This window comes from Triturus cristatus, chromosome 7 (genome assembly GCF_964204655.1).
Source record: "Triturus cristatus chromosome 7, aTriCri1.1, whole genome shotgun sequence".
In the NCBI taxonomy this organism is placed as follows: domain Eukaryota; kingdom Metazoa; phylum Chordata; class Amphibia; order Caudata; family Salamandridae; genus Triturus; species Triturus cristatus.
This window is the reverse complement of record NC_140590.1, coordinates 1,397,630,316-1,397,656,265: the sequence shown is the minus strand read 5'-3', so window position 1 is coordinate 1,397,656,265 and position 25,950 is coordinate 1,397,630,316. Positions and strand designations below refer to the sequence as shown.

At 43.8% G+C, this 25,950-nt stretch overlaps 1 protein-coding gene across 1 annotated transcript in view; it reads left to right on the top strand.

Annotated features, from left to right (window-relative positions):
* Positions 1-25,950, top strand: part of SACK1D (scaffolding CK1 anchoring protein D) — a 52,650-nt gene that overhangs the window by 4,501 nt on the left and 22,199 nt on the right. The window contains exon 2 of the mRNA XM_085619116.1: positions 21,743-21,910. Within this exon, the coding sequence (XP_085475242.1) occupies positions 21,743-21,910 (168 nt within the window). The remainder of the gene's footprint in view (positions 1-21,742; positions 21,911-25,950) is intronic.

Here is a 25,950-nt window from a genome sequence, read left to right as displayed (position 1 = left end):
TGCAAATCAGTCTTGACCCTGCGCCCAATGGGAGCAGTCGAGCCCGAACTGCCAGGCCAGTTCCTCCCTGGACTGGAAACAAGTATCCTCTGACCGGTTTCGGGGTTTCACCCCTCTTCAGCCAGGATAGCTTGATTCCAGTGGCATGGAGAGAACGGGACTCACATTTGAGCATACCTGTCCCACTCGGGGTGACAAATGCAAAAATAACTAAACTGGGGTGGCATGGCGAGCAAAAGAATGATGAATTTAACAGAGATCTCTTGACTGGGGGTGAATGTTTTGGTTTGTTCTGCATTCCGTCCATCAATTGTGTGTCTTTTGCTTTCTCGCCCTAAGTGTGCCAGGTATGCTCAGACGTGAGTCCTGGGCTCACTGTGCCACTGGAATCAAGCTATCCTGGATAAAAAGGGGTGAAACCCCGAAACCGGTCCTAGGATGTTTGTTTCCGGTCCAGGGAGAACCTGGCTTGGCAGTTCGGGCTGGACTGTTCCCATGAGGCACAGGGTCAAGACTGATTTGCATATGGCCAGGTCTAAACTGGGGTGGCATGGTGAGCAAAAGAATGATGGATATAACCCAGATCTCTTGACTGGGGGTGAATGTTTTGATTTGTTCTGCATTCCGTCCATCAATTGTGTGTCTTTGGCCTAGTAAATAAGGCATCCTTTCACGCTGTACTTAGCGTGAAGGGGGGGCAATGGGTATTGTGGTGGGTGTAAATAGGAGGCAGCACTAAAATTAAGACCAGGGAAAACCTGGTCTTAAACAGGCAATACAAGGAGAAATACTTTATTTCTCCCTTTTTTGCTGTTTCCATGTGTGCTGCCTTGTGCAGCAAACATATAATCACCAACTTGCCATTGATTGTGTATGTGCAGGAAGGTGACCCTTCTTGCACATAAATGTTTTAAAAAAATGACGTTTTTCAACTTCTATGCACATAGAAGTTTAAAATTGCCATTAATGATTATGTGCAGTAAGGGAGCCCTTGCTGCACATGAACAATCATTTCCCCAATGCAAACACCCTTTCACTATGGTGCAAGGGTGCCTACGTTTGGGCTAGGCAGCTAAACTCAGCTCCAGCGCTAGGGGAAACGCAGCGGTGCGCCGCATTGTTGCGAATACAGCGCATCCCTTCTTTTTCAGAATGGAGAAGCATAGCATTAGCAATGTTTGCTTAATGCCACGCTTCTCCATTCTGTTGTAAATAGGTCTCAGGGTTGGGGGAGAGGTAGGAGAGAGAATGGTAATTGGAAAATCACTTGCACAGATGAGAACAATCAAATATACAAATTTACTTATTTGGTTATCGCTAAATGTTTTATTTTTCAATAAATGAAAAACCGCATATCATTTTGTTGAGAAACGGAATAACAATTTGTTCCATCAGCTTCAAAAAGCTCCTAAGGAACAAAACAGGTTGATTAATTTAAATCAATCTAGAAAAACATTTGGTACGAATACATCCAATACAAAAAAATATATATATATATTTTTTACCATTGTTGGGGCGGGAATGTCACTTGCATGTTGAACGGTCTTGTTTTTCTGAAGTGCTCGACTACGTGTATCTGGCATCCAGGTTCTTGATTATGGCCCTGGTGTCATGCTAATCTAGCATGTGCGCAGAAGCCTTGGCTCGTCTCGTGACATGGGTAAGGTCCTGTGACCTTTAACGGCGCACCAAGCATCCCTTCATTGACTGTCATTGGACTACTGTCCCTGTCATGGATTTAACACATAGAGCGGCAGCGGGTGAGTAACGTACTTCATAAATCCGTAGTTGTGACCAGACCTTTTTATCTCTGTCACTGGAATGGAGATCTACTGGCCCACTTGTGTAATGCTCTCTTTCTGGTTCCTTGCGCTAACATTTTGAGTGTATCTCATGCATGGCTGCATTTGTAACCTGTGTGGTACATTGATGGTGTGTGTGTATATCTCTGAATATGCTAGAATAATGGCAGCCTGCGGGATCCATTTTGAGCACTGCCAGACAGGCCATCGCAAAAGATGGAGGTGAGGTTGTTTTCCCAGACAGTGAACGTAAGTGCCTACATTCCTGACGCTGGAGGAAGGAGACGCTTATGTTAGGGGGAGTGTTGAAAGTGGTCCTTTAAAAATGTAATGATGTATTTTCCTTGGCACTGAGCGGCTGAGTAATATTCTTGAATACTGCCATTGGGTATCTTGCAGGGAATTAGGATTGGGACTGCAGATTTGTTATGCAGAGTGATAAGATCTTTAAGTGAGGATTATCCTCCTTGTCTGTCTCTGATTACTCCATTTTGGTGATGACAGACAGGTGCAGAGACCTCATACCTCTTTGTGCCTATATTGTGGCCGCAACAGTTGGGAGACTACCCTGCTGAGGAAGCATCACTGTACACAAAGGCTGTGTCTATAGAGCAGCCTGGAATGGATGCTTGAAAGGAAACCACCTTAAACTAGCTTTACTCCTGCAGACATTGGATACATACCTCATATCTGATTTTGTTGTATAAAAGTGGGGCTCCACTACTGCACTTGTTCCAATTCCAAGTTGTCTATGGCCCAGAAAGGCAGTGCTCGGCAGGACTCCTGTTACGCCAGAGCTGGTGTCTGACTGACAGTCAGCTTTGTGGAGGTGAGGAGACATCACCAGGAGAGCTTGTTAGCTGTCCTAAATTGCCTGGAGTTCTGACTGCCTGCTGAAGGAGGGCAAGAGAATTCCAACCCTACTGAAGAAGTGTCTTTCCCGGAAGATAGAAGTGCACCCTGACCAAAGTGTCTGATGTACGCAGGAGAGACTGAGAAAAAAATTGACTAAGTGTCTGGGCCTTTCGCCTACTGGTGTTCGTTCCTGGAAGAAACCTCTATCAGTGCAACAACAATTGTCAAGGCCTAGTCGGGTGTGTGAGCATTTGTCAGACCCAGTTGAAACTGACAGTGGAAGAGTCACCCTCTGCAAATGTGCGACTGCATCGAGTAATTGACCTGTGCATGGCCGCCACTGTCGATAGTGATAGGCCTCTGTGTGGACGCAACGGCCCATCTGTGGGGGCTGCAGCTACAGTACCTGTGTAGGGTTACATCTGCCAAAGTTGTGACAAGCAAGATGAGCCCAGCCCTACTATGACCCCTTAAAGGACTGCCGCCTCCGGTGTGAGCCCAAATGCTGCAGCATTCAATGTTGGTCCATTTGGGATGTGAAGGCCCAAAACTGCAGCTTCCACTTCTTTCAGGTGCAGTACATGTGTGCAGACCCATCGGCCAAAGCTAGGTTTACTGGTGATGCTTCCTGCTGGTATGCAACCTCTTGGAAGAGAGGATGCAGGTATGATTGAGAGACTTGCTGCTCCACCGATCCAGCAGGGACTGATTCACTGCTTTTGGTAGTCTTGAGATTGAGAACAAAAAACTCAGCACCCTGATTTAAGGAGTGCTATTCCTGCTCCTGAGCTATATTTACACTGCTACCTTATACCCTAAATAAGGGAGGGACCCTAGACCTTGAAGGAGGAAGAGAGAAGGACACCAATGAAGGCACAGCACTGCCTGGATATACACCAGAGACAAACGTAATTGAATTTTCGTTCTAGAATGCGGTAAAGTATTTATCATTCTTGTAAAGATCTGCCGTGGACTAGACATTTCTTTATTATGTTACTGTGTGATTGTTAGGCGCTGAACTTCAGCACCCCTATAATACTCCCATAGAAGTCTGTGACTGCTCACCACCACTACCACTGAGAGTCAAGTGCTAATGGAGTTACACTTGGCCCAGTTTGCAGAGTCATCAAACACACAACAGGTGATGTGAGGAATACCTGCAATAAGTCTAACCACTGAGTACGAAAGGTGTGCCCAGATGTGGGTCCTGTGCTCACTGTGCCATAGGAATCGAGCTATACCTCACTGATGAGACCTAAGTAAGTCGAAACCAGTCTGGGGTTGATTGGGATCCCGTCTGGAGCGGGCCTTGCCTGGCAGTTTGGGATGGACTGTTCTCATGAAGAGCAGGGTGGGTACTGATTTTCGGGTGGGTACTGATTTTCATAAGGCGGCCTTTGTCTAGAGGGGCATAGTGGGCGGAAAACAATGGACTGCAATGTAGCCCGAGCAACTGCCAGTGGCTGCGATTAATTCAAGCATTTACTCAGTGTAGCTGCTGAACTGTCATTTTGCATGCCACAACAGTGCAACCAGGTCTTGTGCCTTTCCTTACTGTCTTTATGGCTAGTGTCTTAGTGATATAATTTTTGTGACTTCTTATATGGGAGTGTTTATGGTCCTCAAACCGGATTATTCCTTCGAGCGCCACTTTATCTTTGTTTCAGTGACTTTGAATCTTAAATGTCTTTTTTTTTATTTTATTTTTAGCGTTCCTCACAATGTCCAAGTGTCTAACGTTTCACCCGGCCTGGAGTCACTTTGCATCAGTTTCCCTTACCCATTGCCATAGCTGCCCACAAGTCCATTCTTCATGTCTTACAATCCCAGTGCTTCCTTGTCCGCATGTCACGCTCTACACAGAAAACTTGGCCAGGGAGACATACGACCCCTTGACGCTTCCTGTCTCTAGAGACTTCTGGTCTGTACATGATCTTATCTAAGAATATCCCTGTCTCTGAATTTTACCTCCTGAGTCTGCTTCAATCCTTAAGTTTTACTTGAATTTATGTATCTGAATGATGATTTAGTGGACCTTTCCTGGAGTAATTCACTCTATAAGGAGGAGCAGCTTATGTCTTAGAGCAGGGATCTCCAACCTTTTCTGTAGTGAGAACTACTGCTGACCAGTGAAAATCATTGTGAGGGACTAACGGCTAAGCAACTAGCGCATTGTTACCAGATGCCCTCACACCCACCTTAATTGACTTTAAGTCTAATGTCCATAAAGACAGACGCTATGTTTTGAACAAAATATTTTGACAAGGGGCACTATGACAGGGATGACATGTGGGTCAGTGAGAGAGTGGTCTTTAGGGATATATGCATATATGTGCGTATGATTGGCATATATGTGTACAGGTGACTGAGAGACTGTGTCGTATGTACTTGTGGCACAGGACATGCCTTTCACCCTTTGTGGCACCTTTACATGTATAACACAAAGAGGAGACATTTAAAGTGCAGAAAAATGTTCTGCAAACATGTTTAGAGTATGAAACTTTTTTCTACACTTTAAATTTCTCCAACTTAAAATAATAGCAATATTTTTTACTTATAAACAGGACAATGTATTGAGAAAATTAAACTGAAGAGTTAACTTTATGTGGATTTAATAAAATGCATAATTTTTTCCATTTTTTCCCATTTCCAAGTGTCACATTTACAACCACCAAGCATCTTGCTCCCAGTGGCCTGTAGACATGTTTCCATATTTATAATAGAAAAGAAAACTTAAGAGGTACTTGGCTTATTTGAAAGTGGACAAAGGCATTGATACTTAATGTTTTATGAAAAAGGTTTTCTTCACTTTACATTTTTTCAATATAAATATGTCACAGTGACTACTGACTATTGGGAGCGAAAGGCCTAATGCTTATAAATTCAACACTTTGAAATGGGAGAAAATTAAAATGAGGAGATAATCATTAAGGTAACTTCAATTGTTTCTAATACCTCAACAGCTCTCACTACTATCAGTAGCCCTTAGAGAATGAGCAACAATTTGATAAAAGCAAGTAGTGAAATAGCACACATTTTCACTAGCAGTGCTCCTGTGTCCTGGCATCACCTTGCTGGACAATACACGAATAGATGAATTTAATCTCAAGCGCAAACTTTTCAGGAGCACCGATACCCTCTGAAAGTTCACATGCATCTGAACAAGACTCAGTTTGCATAATCTATTAAAGTTACCCATTAATTGTACTCGATTTGCAGATATTGGAGCGATGTTAGGCTGTGGGCCTTCTGGAATTCAAGCTCAAGGTCTTCAGATAACTGCATGTTGTAGCAAGCAAGCGTTCAACACTGAGCTGTCATGTACACATTATGAGCATAAAATCACTGGAAAAAGAAACAAGGATTCCTATGCCAACCGTTGAACTACATCTTTGCCATTGTGAAACAGTTGCCATTTTTCCTACACAAGTGCCTACCAGAGAGACTTTGTAGTAGTAGATAATACCTGCCTGGGTTGCCATTCATAGTAAGGTAGTTTGTCATTCTATTGAGCCCCCTTGGTAATCCCTTCCTCCAAACACTTCTACCAAGAATTTAAGACCTGAGTTGCCCAAGCAATGCACAAGTTAGGCCCAAAGTGTATAAAAAATGGAAAGGGTTGTAGTACGCAGGATAGGCTGCACCATAAGAATACAGATGGGTATTTGATGATTCAAGACCGTGCTTCGTTTCTTTCTTTTATTTCCTAAAGTGCAATGGTACCCACTTTATTGAATTGAGATATATACTCTCTTTGCCATTTGAAAATATTTAACCCCTACCGGGGAGCCAGTGGATTCCAGGGATTGGAAACGATCCGCCCTTACACAGCTAGGGGTGGGGAGGAGAAAGTAGGCGGACGTGTTCTGGTGGAGTTAGTGATGCCAACAGTATTCAATTAAAACCTAAAGGGATATGGTAATCCCTGCAACCGAGGCTGTGCTTCGTTTGATTTTTTTTTTTTAGTTCTCAAAGGTATAATGGTGCCCACTTTACTGGATTGAGATTTGTGTACTTGTTGTCATTCTTAAATTTTTGTCCCCTTGAGTTCCAGGGATTGGAAAAGCAACGCCCATGTCCTGCTCGGTAGGAGTGGGGGTAGTCTGACTTCCTCTGGTGAAGACAGTGATGCCAACATCACTCAGCTGGAAAAATGGGAGCTGCTGTCTTCATACAAGTTTATTTCCTTCACCATGATACTAAAATCTGGGTCCACTGTAGATTCCCTCCCACCTTCCCATGGGAAAGTCTTTGCCTCCCCACTGCTAGAGATCTGTAATAGCTTGTTACAGAATGGACTGGTTCCTGATGGGTGGACAAAGCCTTGATAGTGCCCTTACTAAAAAAGAAAAATGCTGATGTAGCTATTCTCAAGAAAACTCACCAATCCTTCGGCTGTTGTTCTTTGGCAAGATAGTAGATAAACTTGTCAATCAAATCCTGTCCGAGTGGCTAGCAAGCTGACAAATTTTGGATTCAGCCCAGTCAAGGTTTTGTCCTCTACACAGCACAGAGACTGCCCTGTTAGCCTTGGTGGGTGATCTTCGAATGTGAGTAGATAAGGCGGGAGGCTCAGCCCTAGTTCTATTAGATCTCAGCTGTATTAGCTACAGTGTCTCATACTATTCCTGAGACCAAGCTACAAGAGATTGGTATTAGAGGCAAGGTGCTGGATGGGTGCAGATCCCATCTAAATAATAGGTTTCAGTCAGTTTTTTGACACCTGTTTATGTCCGAGTATGAGAAAGTGAGCCAAGGAGTCCCTCAGGGATCAGCCCAATAATCTTCAATATTTACATTCGCCCACTCGCGAAATTTATAAAAAACATTCTTCCTCCGGTGCATGAATTACAAGGATTATTCTCAGTTTATCACGCTGGACAGGGTAGTGTTGGTCCTCTGGAACAATTCCATCACTGTATAGCAGCCGTATCTGAATGGCTGCAGAACAACTCAATCCCAGATCCACTTCCGTCAGATCTTTGGCCCTGCACTTTGTTCAACTTTGCCTGCCCCAGCCAAGATGGTTAAAAATCTGGGGGTCTACCTGGAACCAGAACTTTCTTTTGCTGACCGGGTTAAGCATGTTCTGGTATCCTGCTTTTTTTCTGCTAATGTTGCTCAGAAAGTCCTGACTCTCCTTCCAATACCTGTCCACCCAAGGGTAATGTAGGCACCTTACTTAGTGCCTGGATTACTACCTCTTTTGGGGACAGGAGGGGGTTCTTGTGAGGAAGTTGTAGAGGATACAGAATGCGGAGACCAGATTAGCACTGGTGCTCCCACACTTTTTCTCTGCTTTCAAGGCTCTTAAATAATTCCACTGGCTTCAAGTGGAAACGTGGTCTGCCTTTAAGTTCCTTTGCCTCGTTTTCAAAGCGGTCCACTGTAGAGGACCAGACTACCTGGTACAGAAGTTAGTCAACTACATCCCAACACACTGACTCCATTCTGCGGGGGTAAAACGTTGGTTGTGTTGAAAACTAAATGTACACGGTCAGGTGGCCAGGCCTTCTTTGTCAGAGCGGCTAGACTCTGAAATGATCTTTCAGACTGTTTACCGCAGGCTCCTCCATTACTTCATTTTAGGAAGCCCTGGAAAACCTAGCTCTTTAAGAGCTAAGGTTTTTTTTCTAGCATTATGATCCTAGGGGCAATACTACACTCCCACTGGGAGTGTAGTATTGCCTTGTTCTACCCGGCAGTCCTCTGCTTCGTCTAGCGCCAGAACACCTCTCGTGGTATATTTGTCGCTCTGTATAAATTATAGAATATAATATACCATCACTTCCTGCGAAAATTTAAGGCATCTAATTTTGTTGTTTTGGTCAGCATTCAATGCCTTGAGTCAGCATTTCCATAAAATAGACATCTGTCACAGAAAATGTGTTGCTCAACAGGAAACATAATGCTACCTATCAATGGTGTATAATAATGAGCTCTATTGACCTCTTATACAGCATGCACCTCCAGCTGAATTATCAAGAAAGAATCAGCCTCATGCATCAAGCCAAAATCCAGTCAGTAAAATACCGATTCGCTAATAGCTCCCGGTATTGAGTTAAAAATACCCAATCCCAATGCATCAACCCAAAAGCAAAAATCGCTATTTAAGGAATCCTTAAATAGCGATTCCTTAAATAGCGATAGCATTTAAGGAATCCCAAATTGAGATTCCTTAATTTAAGGAATCTCAATTTGGGATTCCTTAAATGCAATGCATGAAAGTTTAAAAATTTGCGAATTCGCTAATATGGGGAGCAAATTACCATGAAGATGAACTGCATGGTAATTTGCTAAAAGTTTGAAAAATGCACTTTTGTGCATTTTTCAAAGTTTCATGTTGCGCACACACATGCCCTTAGAGCATGTGGGTGTGCAACATATGTGCACATATCAATTTCAGGGGTGCAATAGGGTGTCATTTTGACACCCTTGCACCCTTGAAATTGCATGAGCAATTTGCGAGAACCTACTGGTACTCGCTATTTGCTCATGCAATCTCCAATTCATTCCTATGGGCCTGGAGGCCCATAGGAATGATTGGGATGGCATTCCTTAATTGCTACTCGCAATTTGCTAGTAGCAATTAAGGAAAGTTAAGGAATCGCTATTTGAATAGCGATTCCTACATGCATAGCCTTTTGCTATTCCTTATTAGCGATTCCTTATTTTTCGCTAATAAGGAAGCGCAAATGGCATTGTTGATGCATGTGCCCCATAATCTTTAAAAAATTATTTACAATAGAGAAATGTGAAATACCATTATAATTATTTATTTGCAATATTCACATTTTTGAGTACATAAGTTGATTTTAGGTCTACATAAACATTCGGATTGTAAACTACACATCACTGACAAGTCAATCAGCATTCCCTGCATTTTACGCCCAGTAAGTGTACTTCTAAATGAGGGACTTGTTAGAATGTTGTGGAATCACAGCATGTGCTAGATTAGGGTTAAGAGTGAGATTGTGGTGTGTCACCCCAGAAAAGTAAGTAAGCACCCACAAACTCCTAGATTGTATATATTTACATGTTCATTGGTGGCAGTGACCCATTCTGGAAACTTATGCACAGTTGCCCCCACCAATGGCAAGATTAACAGCCTTTCCAGGTAGGAATTGAAAATGAACACCTTAATTAGTGTTCAGTGTACGTAGTTTACTCTGTTGGGATCCTCTGCCTTCCTGAGGGACCAATGCTTGCCAAATTTAGAGTAGTCCCACAGCCCAGCAGACAACACTCTAAATTGACAGGAACCGGCATCATGGTGGTTCCTATCAATGTAGAAAAACTTTGACGGAAAGTACCACCAGCCGTGCCAGCTAGCCGTCAAACTTTTGGATAAAAAGTTTTTGTTTTTCAAAAACAAACTTCAAAAGTGGGAATCTGTTTATTGAAAAACAAAAAATGAATTGTCCTATATCCTGGGGGTATTGTTCCACGATGTGAGGGGTTCGGAGGATCATAGGTTTTTGTGTTGTTCCTGCACCACGCCGCCATGTCTTTCCTGGTGGTGACGGACAAGAAAAAAGACTTTACACCATCCACTCTGAATTGGGCGGGTGGTGTAAAGTCCTTCCTTCAACGGCCCAGACTCGTCGAGCAGTCTGAGGAATCATACCATCGACTGAGGCAACATGGGCTCCAAATACCGATTAATTATTATCCACCCGACTTTATATGAGGCAAGCTGACTGAGGGTTTGGCAGACAGAGTACTCTGTTGCTTTTCCAGTGGAGTGCCCTGTCTGCCTATATCTAAATCAGGCCCTACATTTTTTGTTGAAAGACTCAGACACCACGCCAAATCTCAACTGCTAACCGAATGCCTAGTAAATACAGAGTGTGAAGGGTTTGCTATTTACCAGGGGCCATATGTATGAGCACATTTTCCCATAGACACAGAATGGGTAAAACCCTTTGATACATCTGTCCCCAGGTGCGGTGTTTGCACAGGATTCAGAGTTTCAGACCTTGGAATGGAGGCACGCGTGCATACTGCACGTGTTTCCACCCAGTCCGTAGTAGAAAAAAGTTCTTGCTCTGTTGAACTGCCCTATGTGTTGCATGTTTTACCTGGTAAAAATCTACAATGTGCATTGCTGAGGCTGCAATTATAGTCATATTAGGGCACAAGTTATAGTTACAGGAGATAACTATAGCTGATGAATCTCCGTGGTTTTGTTAGTTTAAAACGGTGTGGTTTAACCCCTTCAGTGCCCGCCCCTTTCCCCGCCCAGTGCCGGCCGTTGCATTAGCGGGCGGGGTCTATGACGAGCTGGACTCGTCATGGGCACAGCGCCACCGCGGCCCATGACGAGTCCAGCTCGTCATGGGCACTGAAGGGGTTAAATGACATTTTCATCTGACTATAATAACTTCCCTTTAACCTTTGGTTTTGTCAGTCAAAAATATATATATATTATCCCCTTTTTTTGTTGCTTTTTAAAACGTAATTTCCTTTGGCCTTGATTGAGAAATTGTACCTTTTTTCCTTTATAAATCAAATATTTGTTCAACTTTTCAAAGTTTTACTGTCTTACAAATAACTTGGAAACCAAGATATTTTTGTGCGAGGGCAGAGTGGTATTTAGTTTGGCAACAAGCCTGCCTGACTGATATGCTTACATCCTCCTCACTTTGGAGATACCAATAAGGATAAGGTATCAACTGGCCTGTAACGACAGAACTTGGCAACAAATGAAACAGTTAAATCAACTAACTTTAAGTTCCAAAAGATAAGTTTATTGAATATATCACAAAAGAGAACATCAAAGTGTCAAGTAACAAGACATTAAAATACATTGCGAAAGGTAACATTAGTAGCATATAGGCAGGCAATCATACAAGAAAAGAAAATGTATGGCAGGAATAAAAGGATGAAAACGGGCTAAAAAATTGTTAAGTATACAACTATAACCAGATTAAATTGAATCAAATAAATATTAGAATGATCACAAAACAGAAAATTCAAGGCGGTTGAGCAGCTTCTTGATTACATGGTACCGGAGCAAAAGATTTAAATCAACTAACTTAATAACATAAAACGCAATATGTAAACCTATACCAGTAAATGTAGAAAAAAAAAAAAAAAGTCTGTTGCACGTAACCAGTTCCAAGTGACCCATATTAGTAGTGGTTTACAATGACCCTTTTGGGTCCGAGGTATCTTCTTTAAGAGGAGGAGTTCTCAAAGATTTTATTAGCGTGACTGTAACTGACTTTCATAACCAGAAATTAGACATCATGGACCTCATTTACGAGGCTCCTGGCAGCACTTTTGCGGTTCTGAGCGTCAGTGTTTTTATACTCCGGTGGTGCAGTGTGCCGCAGCATATTTACAAGGCCATGCAAAAACAAACTTTGCTTGGCTTATCATGGACTTTTAACTATGGGACCCTTTCACGCAAAACACTGTGTGAAAGGGGCGTTCTGTGGGTGTTGCTGTGGGTTTTTCCATGCAACACCCATGGAATCTGAAGTATTCCTAGATTTCCGAGGAATTGTAAACCTGGGAATGAGTCAGATTCTAATGCCACACCAGGGGTGGCCTTAGGGAAGTACAACGAGGAGAAATATCTTTATTTCTCCTCGTTTTTCCTTATTTCATGTGAAGGAGGAAAACACGCCTCTTGATTTGTGCAGGAAGGTGCGCCAAAACCTTGTACATGAGTCCCTCTATAAAGGGCCTTATTTATGAAGGCCTGCGTCACTTTTGCGCGGTTGTTGCGTCACTTTAAGTGACGCAGCGGTGCCAGAAATAATGCGCCATGTTGTGCCATATTTATGAAGTGACGCATCTAGGCAGATGTGTCACTTCGTAAAACCCTGCGCTACATTATACCTGTGCAGGTATAATGTATCTAGGGTGAGCGTTCGCCACAAGAAAGGGTCGTTGGAGTGGCGCAGTGAAATCTATGAGATTTCATTGTGCCTTTTTTAGGACGCCAATGCGTCAAAACCTTATGCCTGCCATGAGGCAGGCGTAAGGGTGACGCAGGCCCTTTCACATGGGGCTTGCCCCATGTGAAAGAAGCATTGCTGGAGTTGCATCACGCTTCCGACACAACTCCAGCAATGCGCCACTTTTGCGCCGATAGATACGTCAGTAATACTGACGTATTTGTCATTCCTTGCGACATGATGCGTCATACAGTAAATATGACGCATCATTCATGCCAGGAGGACACACTGAGATGTGTCGCGTCGCTGCTTTCACGGAGTGATACAACACTTCTCGTAGATGATGCCCAAAATCTACAACCTCACTTTCAACATTATTAATTAGGTTATAGTTGATTTATCTGGCTCTGTAAGCGCAGCCAAACAAGCATTTTGACAACAGCCATTTTAGTCAGGGTTGCAATATTTAAAAACCAGGATTTAGGGGAAAATATCCAAACATTATGGCATGGGTTTTAAAGGTCTACTTGGAGTGAATGGAGGAGCAGAGAGAATTCTCCCCCTGCTTCCTGAAGTCAGTTGCACATTTGACTTTAATTAACTGGTCAGTCGGCAGCATTCTTTAACTTCTACTGACCTGCATCCCATTTGAGTCAGGGCCCAAAATGAGACGTTCCTACTGGACCAAAGCAGAGATCTATCTGTCCATGCTGCGATTTTGACTCACGCCCAGGCCTGGTTTTATATTATAAATCTCCCAGTTGGAAGCTTTTCATCTCCCGCTTTTTCTTGATCCACACCTTCTTGTCTTTCAGTAACACAGCTTCAGACTTTGTTTAAAGAATCCAACACTTAGTGCAAAATAAACAAAAGGATTTTCTGCAGAGTCAGCACTTGCTTCCAAGTGAATGGGACTGAACACGTGGAACTGAACCATCACCCTCTGGCAGAGTTGCGAGTTCCTTCATGCTATCGGTATCCACCAGGGACATATTTTTGTTGTAGATCCATTTCTCTCCAGTCTTCATTCTCATTCCTCTAGGGCACCCAGAGGTTACGAGATAGATTCAGAGGAAGAATGAGTACAAATGAAAGAATGTGAACCATCTCTGACCCCTGGGGGCTACTGATGACAGTGTCAGGTTGTACCCAGAAGCAACAAGCTGGAATGACACCCTTCTAGCTTCCTGTGCCTGAAAACAATTCACTTCTTTTTTACTCTGGAAAGACACACAGAATTTGTCAGCTCGCGCACACAAAAAGGCCTGTTCAACCAGCCTTTTCTTGAATCACAGACCTGCGTGGCCTCCAGGTAACTCCTCTATCTATCACAGGGATGTATATTCGTTTTCTTTTGTGTAGCCCTTCTAGGCATTTGCCAGCTTTTTTTTGGGGGGGGAGGGGGCACTCCCTAGAACTTCCTCCGTCTTATCCAATTGTCTCTAATAGAAGTAGCAACACTTGTAGGGTAAGACAGTCTCATGATCTGTACTTATTCCATCTCAGGACGTTTCTTATTGTTCATAGGTGGCTATAACCAATGCTTAATTTGTACCAGTGATCACCCTTGGTCAGAACCAGCCCTCATGTTTGGTGACTGCCATGTATTTGTCTTCATCAGTCTTTGACCCAGAGCGAAAGGCAGAAAACGGAGGAAGAGAAAGCTATAAAGACTGTGACAAAGGAAGAAAGCAGAGCTGAAAAACCTGCTAGAGTGAGATAAAAAGACAAAAAGTTTAACATGGTGAAAGAAAAAGGGATAAGGTGGCATCGAACCTAGGCAGCCTTGGTATTTTGCAACCCCGGCATTCAGCAACACAAGAAGAGGGCTCCAAAAATAAACGTTGGGCCTTTCAACTTGCAATTAAATTTTTTAAAACAAATTAAGCACTGTCTACAACACAGAGCATCTGCTGACAGGACTTGTGGCTTCAGTCATCCTCCATTTTGGTCAAACTTCACAACACATTCTCAGTCTGTATTTGAAAGTCCAAGAAATAGAGCCTTCAGAATTGGACACATCTCTGGATTTCCTTCACCAGTGTTATCTAAATACCCAGCAAAGGCTCTTCCTTTGCTGCACTCCTGAGTCCCTCTCACCATAGAACACGTGTTAACCACTTTGAGTGGTATAACCAGGGCCATCGGAATTATGTGGCAGGGGAGGGTAAAATTATGCAGCTGGGTTGAGTAACTTGAGGCAAGAAACGGCAAATTATGCAACGTAATGCAGCACATTTTGTGATAGTATTACTTCATTATTTTGTCATTTTTGCACTTATTAACACTGTCAGGGAATTGGTTGCGCATCACTAGTACCAGTTTGACACTCAAATATAACAACAGCCAACAGAAATGTGACCAGTCAAGCTTTGCAAAGGGTCTTCCTCTGCATAGCAACGTACAGCACTACGTTTTAGTAACTTTTAAACTGTTTGAACTAGAAACAATATTTATTTTTTGTTTAAAACTGCAGATTATGCAGCAGATGATGGATTATGTGGCAAATGCGTCAAATCTATAACTATGCAAAATACGATGAGGCAACACAATCGCATAATTCCAGTGGCCCTGGGTATAACTATGCTAAGAAACTTTCGATCCTGTATTATTCTGTTTCGTGCTCTAAATTAACAACGTTCACCTGAACAGCACTGAACTTAATTTGTCACATACTAGACTGTACTTCAGCTTGTCAGATCATGCATATTTATTTTCACCGTCTTCTGAAGACTCAACCTTATGCTGTAAAAGATCTTTGTATCTTTTTAGTATTTATATGTACCTGCTCCTATAAAATTTCACTATGATAAGCAATGAAAACCACGTGATTGGCATCTGATCTTTTTGGTAACCCACTTAGGATGACACTCACAAATTACATACCAAGTGATTCACTTGAAATGGAGCCTCTGTGGATTTTTTTTTTTAATGAAAATGCAAAAACCACCTAGCTGCCTGCTATTTTCCCTCTGAGCGTCACAAATAAAGTCCTGATCTCTGCTACTGATGCCAACCCTGGTGAATTGACCAGAAATTTATGAGGACAACCAAGGAGAACTAGGCAATGTTTAATCAGTTTTATTATTGTTGGGAACTTCGGCTAGAGTCTCATTCTCAGTTCGAATCCAAGTTGGGGTGCATTATATTTTTTTAAACATTTTTTTGCTACAGTTTAACAGCAATTTAATTCTCAGATTATGGTGACAGTTTCAGATGCGGTTTGTATGTGTGTGTGTGTGCACCTTAAACAGAGAGCTGTCGTGAATCATGCGTATTCTATACCCCTGAAAAACACACACAGCAAAATCGCAGATGTAATACACTGCCAATAGAGGAATCGAACCTATGTCGTTTTTGCGCCCTATGGGTTGGGGAACCATTTCGCCCAGTCCTACTAGACAAAATGCGTTTCTATGTGGTGGGTATTATACCGCCTGGTGTTCTGGGTTGTAGCAGTGAGGATAGTGAAAAATATCCCCAGTTCATTCACTTTGGATTGTTAAATGTTCTTACGACACTGCATCTTGGTAGTTTCTTTCTTCCTCTCTCCAGGGAGGAGTCTAGCCCGAACACATAATCTACATTTTAACGTATTTATGTTGTGATGTTCCCTTTCCACCCACTGTTTTTTCACTTAATTTGCCTTCTTCTTGTCTCTCATTACCCGCATGAAACTCTAAAATCCATAGATAGTCATTTAAAAAGCTCAATGGGGAAATAGTGCACATTAACTATAGAATAATACTTCTTTACTGCCTCGCAATATATGTTTCCAGCCCTCCTTTCCCAACCGCACACACTCGCCCTCAGATCTGATGGGTTTTTACCCCTTCAAAACATTTCACTTTGAGGCCACCCTTTTTAGGTCTCACCTACAGGCAGCTTTTAGTTGTCCGTTGTGGAAGACCTAATGTGTCCAATCCCGATGCTTACAGTGGGCTTTGGGTCAGCTCATTGCTTACCACTGGTTGGCTTTCCTGTCACTGTCGTTTGCTTGCTTCTTATTTGATGCCTTTCGTTCCTACTCTAGTGCGTGTCCCTCCATTAGAGCGCAGCTTCTACACCATTCTTTGTATTAGATGATTTGCATTCTTCCACTGCTTCCGTTGATGATACTCAAGCAAAATAATAATTTTTATTTTGCAAATGTACATTAAAAGGCTGGTGTAGTGGTCCTCTGGGTTCGTGTTGTCCTTTTGAGTCTGGCCCACATACCATTGAGATCACCTCATGCATACCTAAAATGACCAATAGAGTAGTCATATTTAGGGACTCTTTCAGTAGATGTTTTTAATTCATCTTCAGAAATTTGGACACACAGTGTGAAGTCTGGTTCAGAGAAAATAAGCCTGTTCCATGACCAGCATGTTTGGGTGCATGAGTTTATTGCAGAGATCATCGGGTTCAGCTTTGATTAACAGTCTACTTCGAGGTCACTAGGGGTTCTTCATCAGAACTGCCAAGTAGTTTCAAAGGAAGATGATGAATGAGGACATTCCTGATAACAATTGGAATAATTCAAAAACTGAATCAATTATTCATTCAATTCCTTAAACAATGCCGAACATCTGGGTGGATCCAAATGAGGCCATTGTGCATTGACAGACAAACGAAAAGACGTGCTAGCTGGAGCTATAATTAAGATGACTAGCGCTTTGTGATGGCTGTTAGTTTATGAGCAGGCTTCGGAGTCATCCGGAACCACAAACTTGCAGTTCGTTTATTTGCGGCCCTAGGGTCATATGTGGGAGGATTTAAAAATGGTGGGGTGAGGGTAGTAATGCCTTGCAGCCATCAAATGCTGGCAAAAAATCTCGATCTACGCAAAATAACCTCGTTTTTAATAATCTATAATATACCTAAACTCCATTAATGTGTCATAAACCTCACTTAGAATGTGTGAGGTTGTGCAGAGGTGTTGAAGCCTACAATTGTTGGAATGTTGGCATGATTGACAGTTTCCCTGCATTGCCGCTTTTCAGCGTATATCTCTCTCATCCATGTTTCTTCTGATCTTCCCTTAGCCTCTGGCTCACCTTTTTCTCTATTGCCTCTCCGCCTCTTTTTCGGTCCGTTTTCCGCCATAGTTCTGTCTTTTCTGTCAGCACCTGGACTGCACCCCACCTTTCTTCTCTGCCATTCTCCATGCCCTTTCCACATCTATATATCTAGCCCGTATCTTTATCCATGCATTTTGTTATGGCACATCTGCTTTTCCCTTCTGTCATACATCTAGACACCATTCTGTCCACACCTGCGTCGCTCTTGGTCACTCATTCTGAGGATTTGAGGGACACTGGAAGGTACACTGGTGGGTTGAACCACTACTGCATTTTGCGATTTTCCCCAGGGAGACATTTTAATCCCATTCCGAGATCCGCAGATTGGAGTGAGACAGAATATGCAATTTTTATATTATTACTTACTAGAACAGTATAGTTTATCTTGCCCAGAGCTACAAAATTGCAGTTCCCCCTCGAGCAAATTCCCCAAGTGAAGCCTGGAGGAATCAGTGCAGGAAGAAATGCTGGTCTGTGTGAAATCTGCGCACAATCTGGAATATTGTGTATACACTGGTTGGCCCGGATTTGACTCACGTGGAACAACTCTGTAAGTGTCGTTCCACGCCTCTCACTTTACTTTGTGCCCCTAGATGAGCGTCTGCATCGGATTCACATATCTCCTGGGGTGCACTTTATGCTTCCCTCAGATCATCCACTCTTACCTCACCATACAGGGCTTTGATCTGCTCTCCTCATCCTCCCCGAGTCAGCGGAGTCATCTCAGTGCCTTTCTAACACCCCTCTGTCCCCACTCTTTGCTTCCAATAGTTTTTAGTGTTCTTCACAGAAACTATACACTGTGTTTCATATGCAGCAGAGCATATAAGTGTGGGCCCGTGTCCGTCACCTGTCACATCTGCACTGCGTTGGCTGTTTGCTTGGGGCACTTAACGCTGAGTGCCTCGTATCCACAACTACAAGTTATGACAGGGTCCAGGGACATTATGCCTTTAGAAAACAATGGGGACCGGATACTGCTAAGTGTTGAGTCAGAGCCTAAACACCTAAGATCATACCGGTAGACTCCCAACCCTGAGGGTGAACGCCACAAAGCACTGAGCCAAGTCCAGTGTTTACCGCGGGCTCCTAGGGGCTGGCAATAGTCAAACTACTCACTTTGCAGATTGGAAAACTGAAGACCTCAATTGTTACCCAATGGATTTAGACTACTCAGGTTATGCTGTTCTCCTCAACCATTACTTTGTATTCCCCGCATTTCCCCAACTTCACCATCTCTGCCTCTGGCTTCTGGCGTAATACGTCAATGTTTATGCTTCTGCTTTTTTGTCTTGTCCAAGATCTCCCTCTCACTTCTCACTTGGTTTTCCTCTCAATCTCCTGAGGATGCCATTAAAAAGTGATTCCTCTGAAAAGGGAAGGGTTTGAAGAGAGTGGGTAATGGTTTTTGAAAATGGAGAAAAACTGAATGATTTCAATATTGGAACTGACAGTTCCTTTCAGAAAAACGTCAATTACAGGAGCAAGGACAGAGAAGAAAGTGTCCCTCCTTTCATTGGGCAAGCATATCATCCATGGACATCAAATTAGCTTTGAATCATCTACAAGCATCAAAAATGATAAACCCAGGGGGAAGACACTATATTTAAAATTCTTCTCTAAATGTCTCGAAAGTTAACATAGTGCTGGACAGACTTGCTCCTCTAAAATGGCCCACACTAAAAAAAAAACATGTTCCAAATCTTATGCAGTGCAAATTGTATCCTTTGTATTTATACTTCATACTTGTTTCTGAAATCGTTTTTGTGGATGGCCTATAAGCACTGGTGCCTTTTCTTGGTGTTTTAAAAAAAATGATGGTGTAACAAACACTTCACAAAAATGCATGGTGACCACACATCCTACTACATATTGTTTAATCCCAGTGCAAACTTGGACAGACAGGAGAGTAAAGGATCAGCTGGCTGATCTATGGTCCGTGGGGAATTAACTTTGCAAACATGATGGTGCAGTCTACCCAGACACTGATTGGTATGGACTCAGTGATCTGACATCCTTGACCTCACTTCTTCTAATCTGACCAATTTCTTCTAGTGCCCCCTCATATATATATTTTTTTATGCACCATCTTTACCTGTGATTTCTTGTGCTAAGTTGTATGGAGGTGTTGGGAGGAGGTGGAAACTGAGAAATCGTGTGCAGTACAGGGAACCTTCTTGGGGGGGGGCACTCGCATATTATATAATTAAGGCCCAGTTTTCTGTTTTTACTGATTTTTACAGATAAATACAGACAAAAAACAATGTGTATCGTGTTTGTATTTTATTTCTAAAACTGGAAAAAGACTGAAAATGTTGCCTTTTTTTTTAAAGACTCTCCACACTGTCTTTCATTATTTCCAGACAAAAGCTGAGCAAATAGACAGTTTGGGAAGTTACAAAACAGAATCAGATTTCTTTAAATATAGGCATACGTTAACATATATTTGTAGTATAACACTAATATGCACCTGTGTGTTATATATGGCTGCTTAATTTGGTAAAACATGACAGGCATCCACGTATGAGCGCACGTATAAGAGTTAAATAAAAGTGAAATATACAATTTTACGACTCCGTTTGTTCTCAAAACAAAATAAAATATGGCTAAATACCAATAAGATGGCCCAAGAAATATATTCCATAAAACCGGGAGCCCTATATATAATTATATATAATTATTTCCCTTTTTAGTAGCATGCTTTCATGTCCCTTTTTTGTGCTTCATGGAATGTGGAAAAAAATCCTAATACTGCATGGTACAAAGAACAATTACATCTCCACAATGTATAGTGAGGAGATATGGCAATAATATTACATGAGATTTGTCTGTACGTTACTAAAACTGAGAAGCGATCTACGCCGTGTTAACACTCCTGTGCAGAACAGTGTTTTCGTAAGAGGAGGCTCTCTGATCCACAAGCCTTAGACCTGCACCTTAGTGGAAACCTATAACAGGTCACAAACCACACTATACCTCTTTGGAGCTGACCCACAAAGATTTACTACGGTTGGCGTTATGTTAATAAGGTTGGCGTTATGCACATATATCACAGTACTTTTGGAGAAAAGGGGTACTTTTGGAGATCTCAACCAATGTTCCATGTGCTCTTACAAAAAGTCTCTATTAGACCCGAGATTTTGTTGCCTTATACATTCTAAAACCTTTTTTTTCACCATGGCACTTATTAAATTGATGATACAAGTCCGAGATTTACTTGTATGAAGAAAATGCATTTGTGTTCGTTTTAAGTCCTATTTATCCTGAAAAGCAACTAGTGTTTCTCAATGGCATTCTACAAGATGATGGAAAAAGGACAGTGATGTTCGCAATGACAAACAGAAGCAGGCACAAAAGAAGCAGATACAAATGATGAAATATGTGTGTACTATATGGTGAAATTATGTCTTGAATTGATTATAAAAAACAGATTTATAATGTTTGATGTTATATTTGAATATCTCCTAATCAATGAGAATCAGTTACCCTGATAAAGCCACTGTCAGATCATGAAAAGCGCTTGCTTGTCATGATAATTATGTGTCAAAAGAGATACAATAAATAATAGAAATATTACAAACTAAGGGCCTGATTACAATCTTGGCGGATGGGCTAGCCCGTCACAAACATAACGGATACCCCGCCTGCCGTATTACAAGTTCCATTATATCCTATGGACTACAGTGGTGACAGAGTATCCAATCCGCTAAAATCGCAATCCGGCCCTAAATTCCTCAACAGGAATTTAATCTCTTTCGAACACAATGGACAATAGTAACCCCCTCACTTCAACAAGTCAACTACTGCAAATTACTTCTCCCTTTAAAGCCACTCTCGCCAAAGTCATCAAAGTTTGATTATACCTCCCGCCCTTGATCTTGGTCAGAATAAGTGTTTACTGCCGTGTTTGTTGCCTTGAAGAAATTTTGGTGGTGGCTAAGCACTTTATGAATATACCTTCGTGTTTTTTAATCCTGTTGACAAAAGGACTTCTCAGGCTGGTGCTGCACTTCATGATCCATTGTGGATGAAATTTATTGGGAAGGGATAGCCGAAATTGGCTCGGAAGAATGCCCGCTTGGTGTAACAAGATGCTTCCTTTCCCTTGCTCTAGGTTATCGCAGTGGTCATGGATTCTTTCACCGACATTGACATCTTCAGAGACATCCAGGATGCCTGCAAGAAACGGAGGGTTCCTGCGTATATCCTACTGGACCACTCTGCCCTGCCCCAATTCTTAAAGATGTGTGAGCACCTGGGTGTCTCTCCCGAGGAAGAGAGGGTAAGGCCTGACTTAATACAAAGTAGCTCTTTACCTCGCAATGCCATAAATTTCCTTTTGTTCGATTAATAAAACCATTCTCTTTGAGTGGTCTTGACTGTGAAAGGAGAAGCAGATAAAATGACTTCCCATCTGAAATGTTTTCATCGCCTGGTAAGTCAGCAAGTGAGTGTTGCTTTCTCTCTAGTAGACAATATTGCTTCATTACTGATAACTGGAGTGCTTGGCTCCAAATGCAACACACTGGTTAATTTAAAGTCTTCTTGAAAATAATATTTACAACAAACAGGTATATTATTCCTATAACAAGACAACAATATAAGTGTCAATCATTTCAACGGGCCACTAAATAACATCCAAACACACTGGCATTTTCACTGTCGCGCACTGTTTTGTCAAAATCACTGTTTGGTATGTCTAGTTACTGCTGCGAACACTGCTGCCGACACTTGTTTGCAGTCCCTCTTGATTCACAATAAATGCGGTGATATTTTTATACAGATATGACAGTCTTCTTGTGGTCCTATTATATGGACCTGTAATATTGTAATAATCGCTTATGCGCATATGAGTCTAGCTAGCTCACTAGCCTTTGGGGGGGGGGGGGAAATCAGAAAAAGGAATCATTGTGCTACTGATTTTCAACTATTTACTGACCCAGATATATCCTTCTGGATAAAGAGTATAGATACCTGAATCATAGGCACACTTCCTAAATTAAGTTCTGAATACCATGTGCAATCTTACTTGTTTAACTCCTTCAGCGCTCATGACGGAGCCACTCCGTCATGAGCCACGGTTGCCGTGTGCTCATGACGGAGCGGTTCCGTCATGCCGCGGCCGTTGGCGGCCGCTCCGCCCACGCGGCGCTGTTTCCCCGCCTGTGCGGGGGGACAATGCAACTGGGCGGAGTCATGACGGAACCACTCCGTCATGAGCACAGCTCAACCGTGGCTCATGACGGAGTGGCTCCGTCATGAGCACAGGGCCACTGCGCTGCCCCCCCACACCCCCCAGCGCTGCGGCGGAATTCCCGCCGCAGCGAAGGGGTTAATTGGAATCTTGTTGATATCTCGGACCTAGACTCTGATCCCAGACAAATCTCCTTTTACCTTTTCTCCTATGTCAGAGTGGCTTGTTAAATAAAGTTGGGAGGCTGGTCACCAATTTGGCCTGAATTCCAAAGGTAGTCTTTAATAAATGTATGAGGATTTTCTTCTGTTTTAAGTGCTAGTACTAACAGCTTCCGCCAATATTGGGGAGGGGGCAAATATTTTATTTCCTGGCTCTCACTTTCAGATTTATTTTCCCAAGAAATGTCACGTCCAATGCGATGTGACTTCAAATCGGTATACCCTTCCTCTTGCTATCAGATTGCAATAAAATCTTCGGTATTTTGTGCCACAGACCAGAGTAGTTTGTAGGTACAGTTTTCATTAATATTCGGGTGCATTTAGAATTAGATTCCTTTTCCCTGCCGCAGGGCCGGCTTTAGAGCTATTGGCGCCCAGCGCAACAATAATTTTTGGCGCACCCACACCCCATGGCTGCCTCCTTGAATTCTCTCACTACCACCGGGCAAAGTGCCCCTCATGTCTCCAATCATAAGTTATGGCTAAACACAGCGCCCCCCACCTAAGGTCAGCGCCCCCTCCACAGGTCAGCGCCCAGTGCGGCCGCACCAGTCACACTGCTCTAAAGCCAGCCCTGCCCTGCCGGTGGCATGCAAATGCACTTTTTTTCATGAACTTCAATGACGATGAGTGTGTGCAATCGCTGTTTCTTTTCAGTGTCAAAACTGGACACAAAGATGCCGATCACGATCCGGTAAAAAATTCCCCCGTGCGACTCGTATCGGGTCTTTTTACCGTACGAATCGTACAAGTGCCGTACGAACTGGCAATCACGATTCGCATGGTAAAAAGTCCATACGAACCGCACTGGGAATCATTCCCCACACGTCCTCGGGTCGGAAAATGTGTCCGACACGTCCTCGGACGATTTACCTTACAAACGTGAAAAGCCAAGTCCGACCGAGGAATCACGATCCATCCCGTGCGTCCGAGCGTACAACCGTATGGAAAAAACACCGTCCGCACCGAACACCTATAGCAACCATGGAGACATGTGCCCGCATACGCGCCCAACACTCCCCCCAGCCCCCGTACGTCCAACACGTACCCCCCGTATATGTATACCCCCACCCGTCTAGGTACACCCCAGTACGTTCCAGTCGTACCCCCACCCCAGTACGTGTCGTACCACCGTCAATGTACACCCCCCCACCCCTGTACGTGTCGTACCACCGTCTATGTACACCCCAGTACATTCCAGTCGTACCCCCACCCCAGTACGTGTCGTACCACCGTCAATGTACACCCCCCCACCCCTGTACGTGTCGTACCACCGTCTATGTACACCCCAGTACATTCCAGTCGTACCCCCACCCCAGTACGTGTCATACCCCCGTGTACCTACACCCCAGTACGTTCCAGTCGTACCCCCACCCCAGTACGTGTCGTACCCCCCGTGTACCTACACCCCAGTACGTTCGAGCCCCACCCCCACCCCAGTACGTGTCATAGCCCCGTCTACCTACACCCCAGTACGTTCCAGTCGTACCCCCACCCCAGTACGTGTCATACCCCCCGTGTACCTACACCCCAGTACGTTCCAGTCGTACCCCCACCCCAGTACGTGTCATAGCCCCGTCTACCTACACCCCAGTACGTTCCAGTCGTACCCCCACCCCAGTACGTGTCGTACCACCGTCAATGTACACCCCCCCACCCCTGTACGTGTCGTACCACCGTGAACCTACACCCCAGTACGTTCGAGTCCTACCCCCTCTCCTGGACGTGTTGTACCACCGTCTATGTACACCCCAGTACGTTCCAGTCGTACCCCCACCCCAGTACGTGTCGTACCACCGTGAACCTACACCCCAGTACGTTCGAGCCCCACCCCCACCCCAGTACGTGTCATACCCCCCGTGTACCTACACCCCAGTACGTTCCAGTCGTACCCCCACCCCAGTACGTGTCATAGCCCCGTCTACCTACACCCCAGTACGTTCCAGTCGTACCCCCACCCCAGTACGTGTCGTACCCCCCGTGTACCTACACCCCAGTACGTTCGAGCCCCACCCCCACCCCAGTACGTGTCATAGCCCCGTCTACCTACACCCCAGTACGTTCCAGTCGTACCCCCACCCCAGTACGTGTCATACCCCCCGTGTACCTACACCCCAGTACGTTCCAGTCGTACCCCCACCCCAGTACGTGTCGTAACACCGTCAATGTACACCCCCCCACCCCTGTACGTGTCGTACCACCGTCTATGTACACCCCAGTAGTTCCTGGCGCACCCCCAACACAACCTCCTAAGTACGGAGCGCACCCCATGCCCCAACATCACAACCGCATGTACGAGTCGTACAAAGCCACACACAAGGACATAATCGTACAACTAAATGGCCCATGTACACACCGTACACACGCTCAAAACGCACGTACACAACCAGGACAAAACAAAACAACACAAGAATACACCATTCGAAAGGCACAAAGCCACTAAACATGGCCAACAACCACTAAAATAACACAATCACTGACCTGCAACTGCCAAAAACAAACAGAGGCCCAATACACCACCACTCCTTATAACACACCCACCCAAACTTCAAACACTGCCACACCCACCCATGGACCAATAAAAAGGGCCCACACACACAAACCATGAGCCTTTGCAACAAACTCACTGCTGCCAGACACCACAGAACCAGACTACAAGCTACACCACACCTTACACTTGCACACCTTCACACGACCACCCTCACAAACACCCTCTCCTCACATTCACACACACACACAACCATCCACACCCCCCCCCAACATCCACACACCCCCCACACCCACACCACCCCCACCCACACCCCTCACCATGCCCACTACCAAGAATCCAAAGTTCAGTCACCGAGAGTTGGAGGTTCTTGTTGATCAAATCCTCAGAGTCGAGCCACAGATCTTTGGAACATTGGT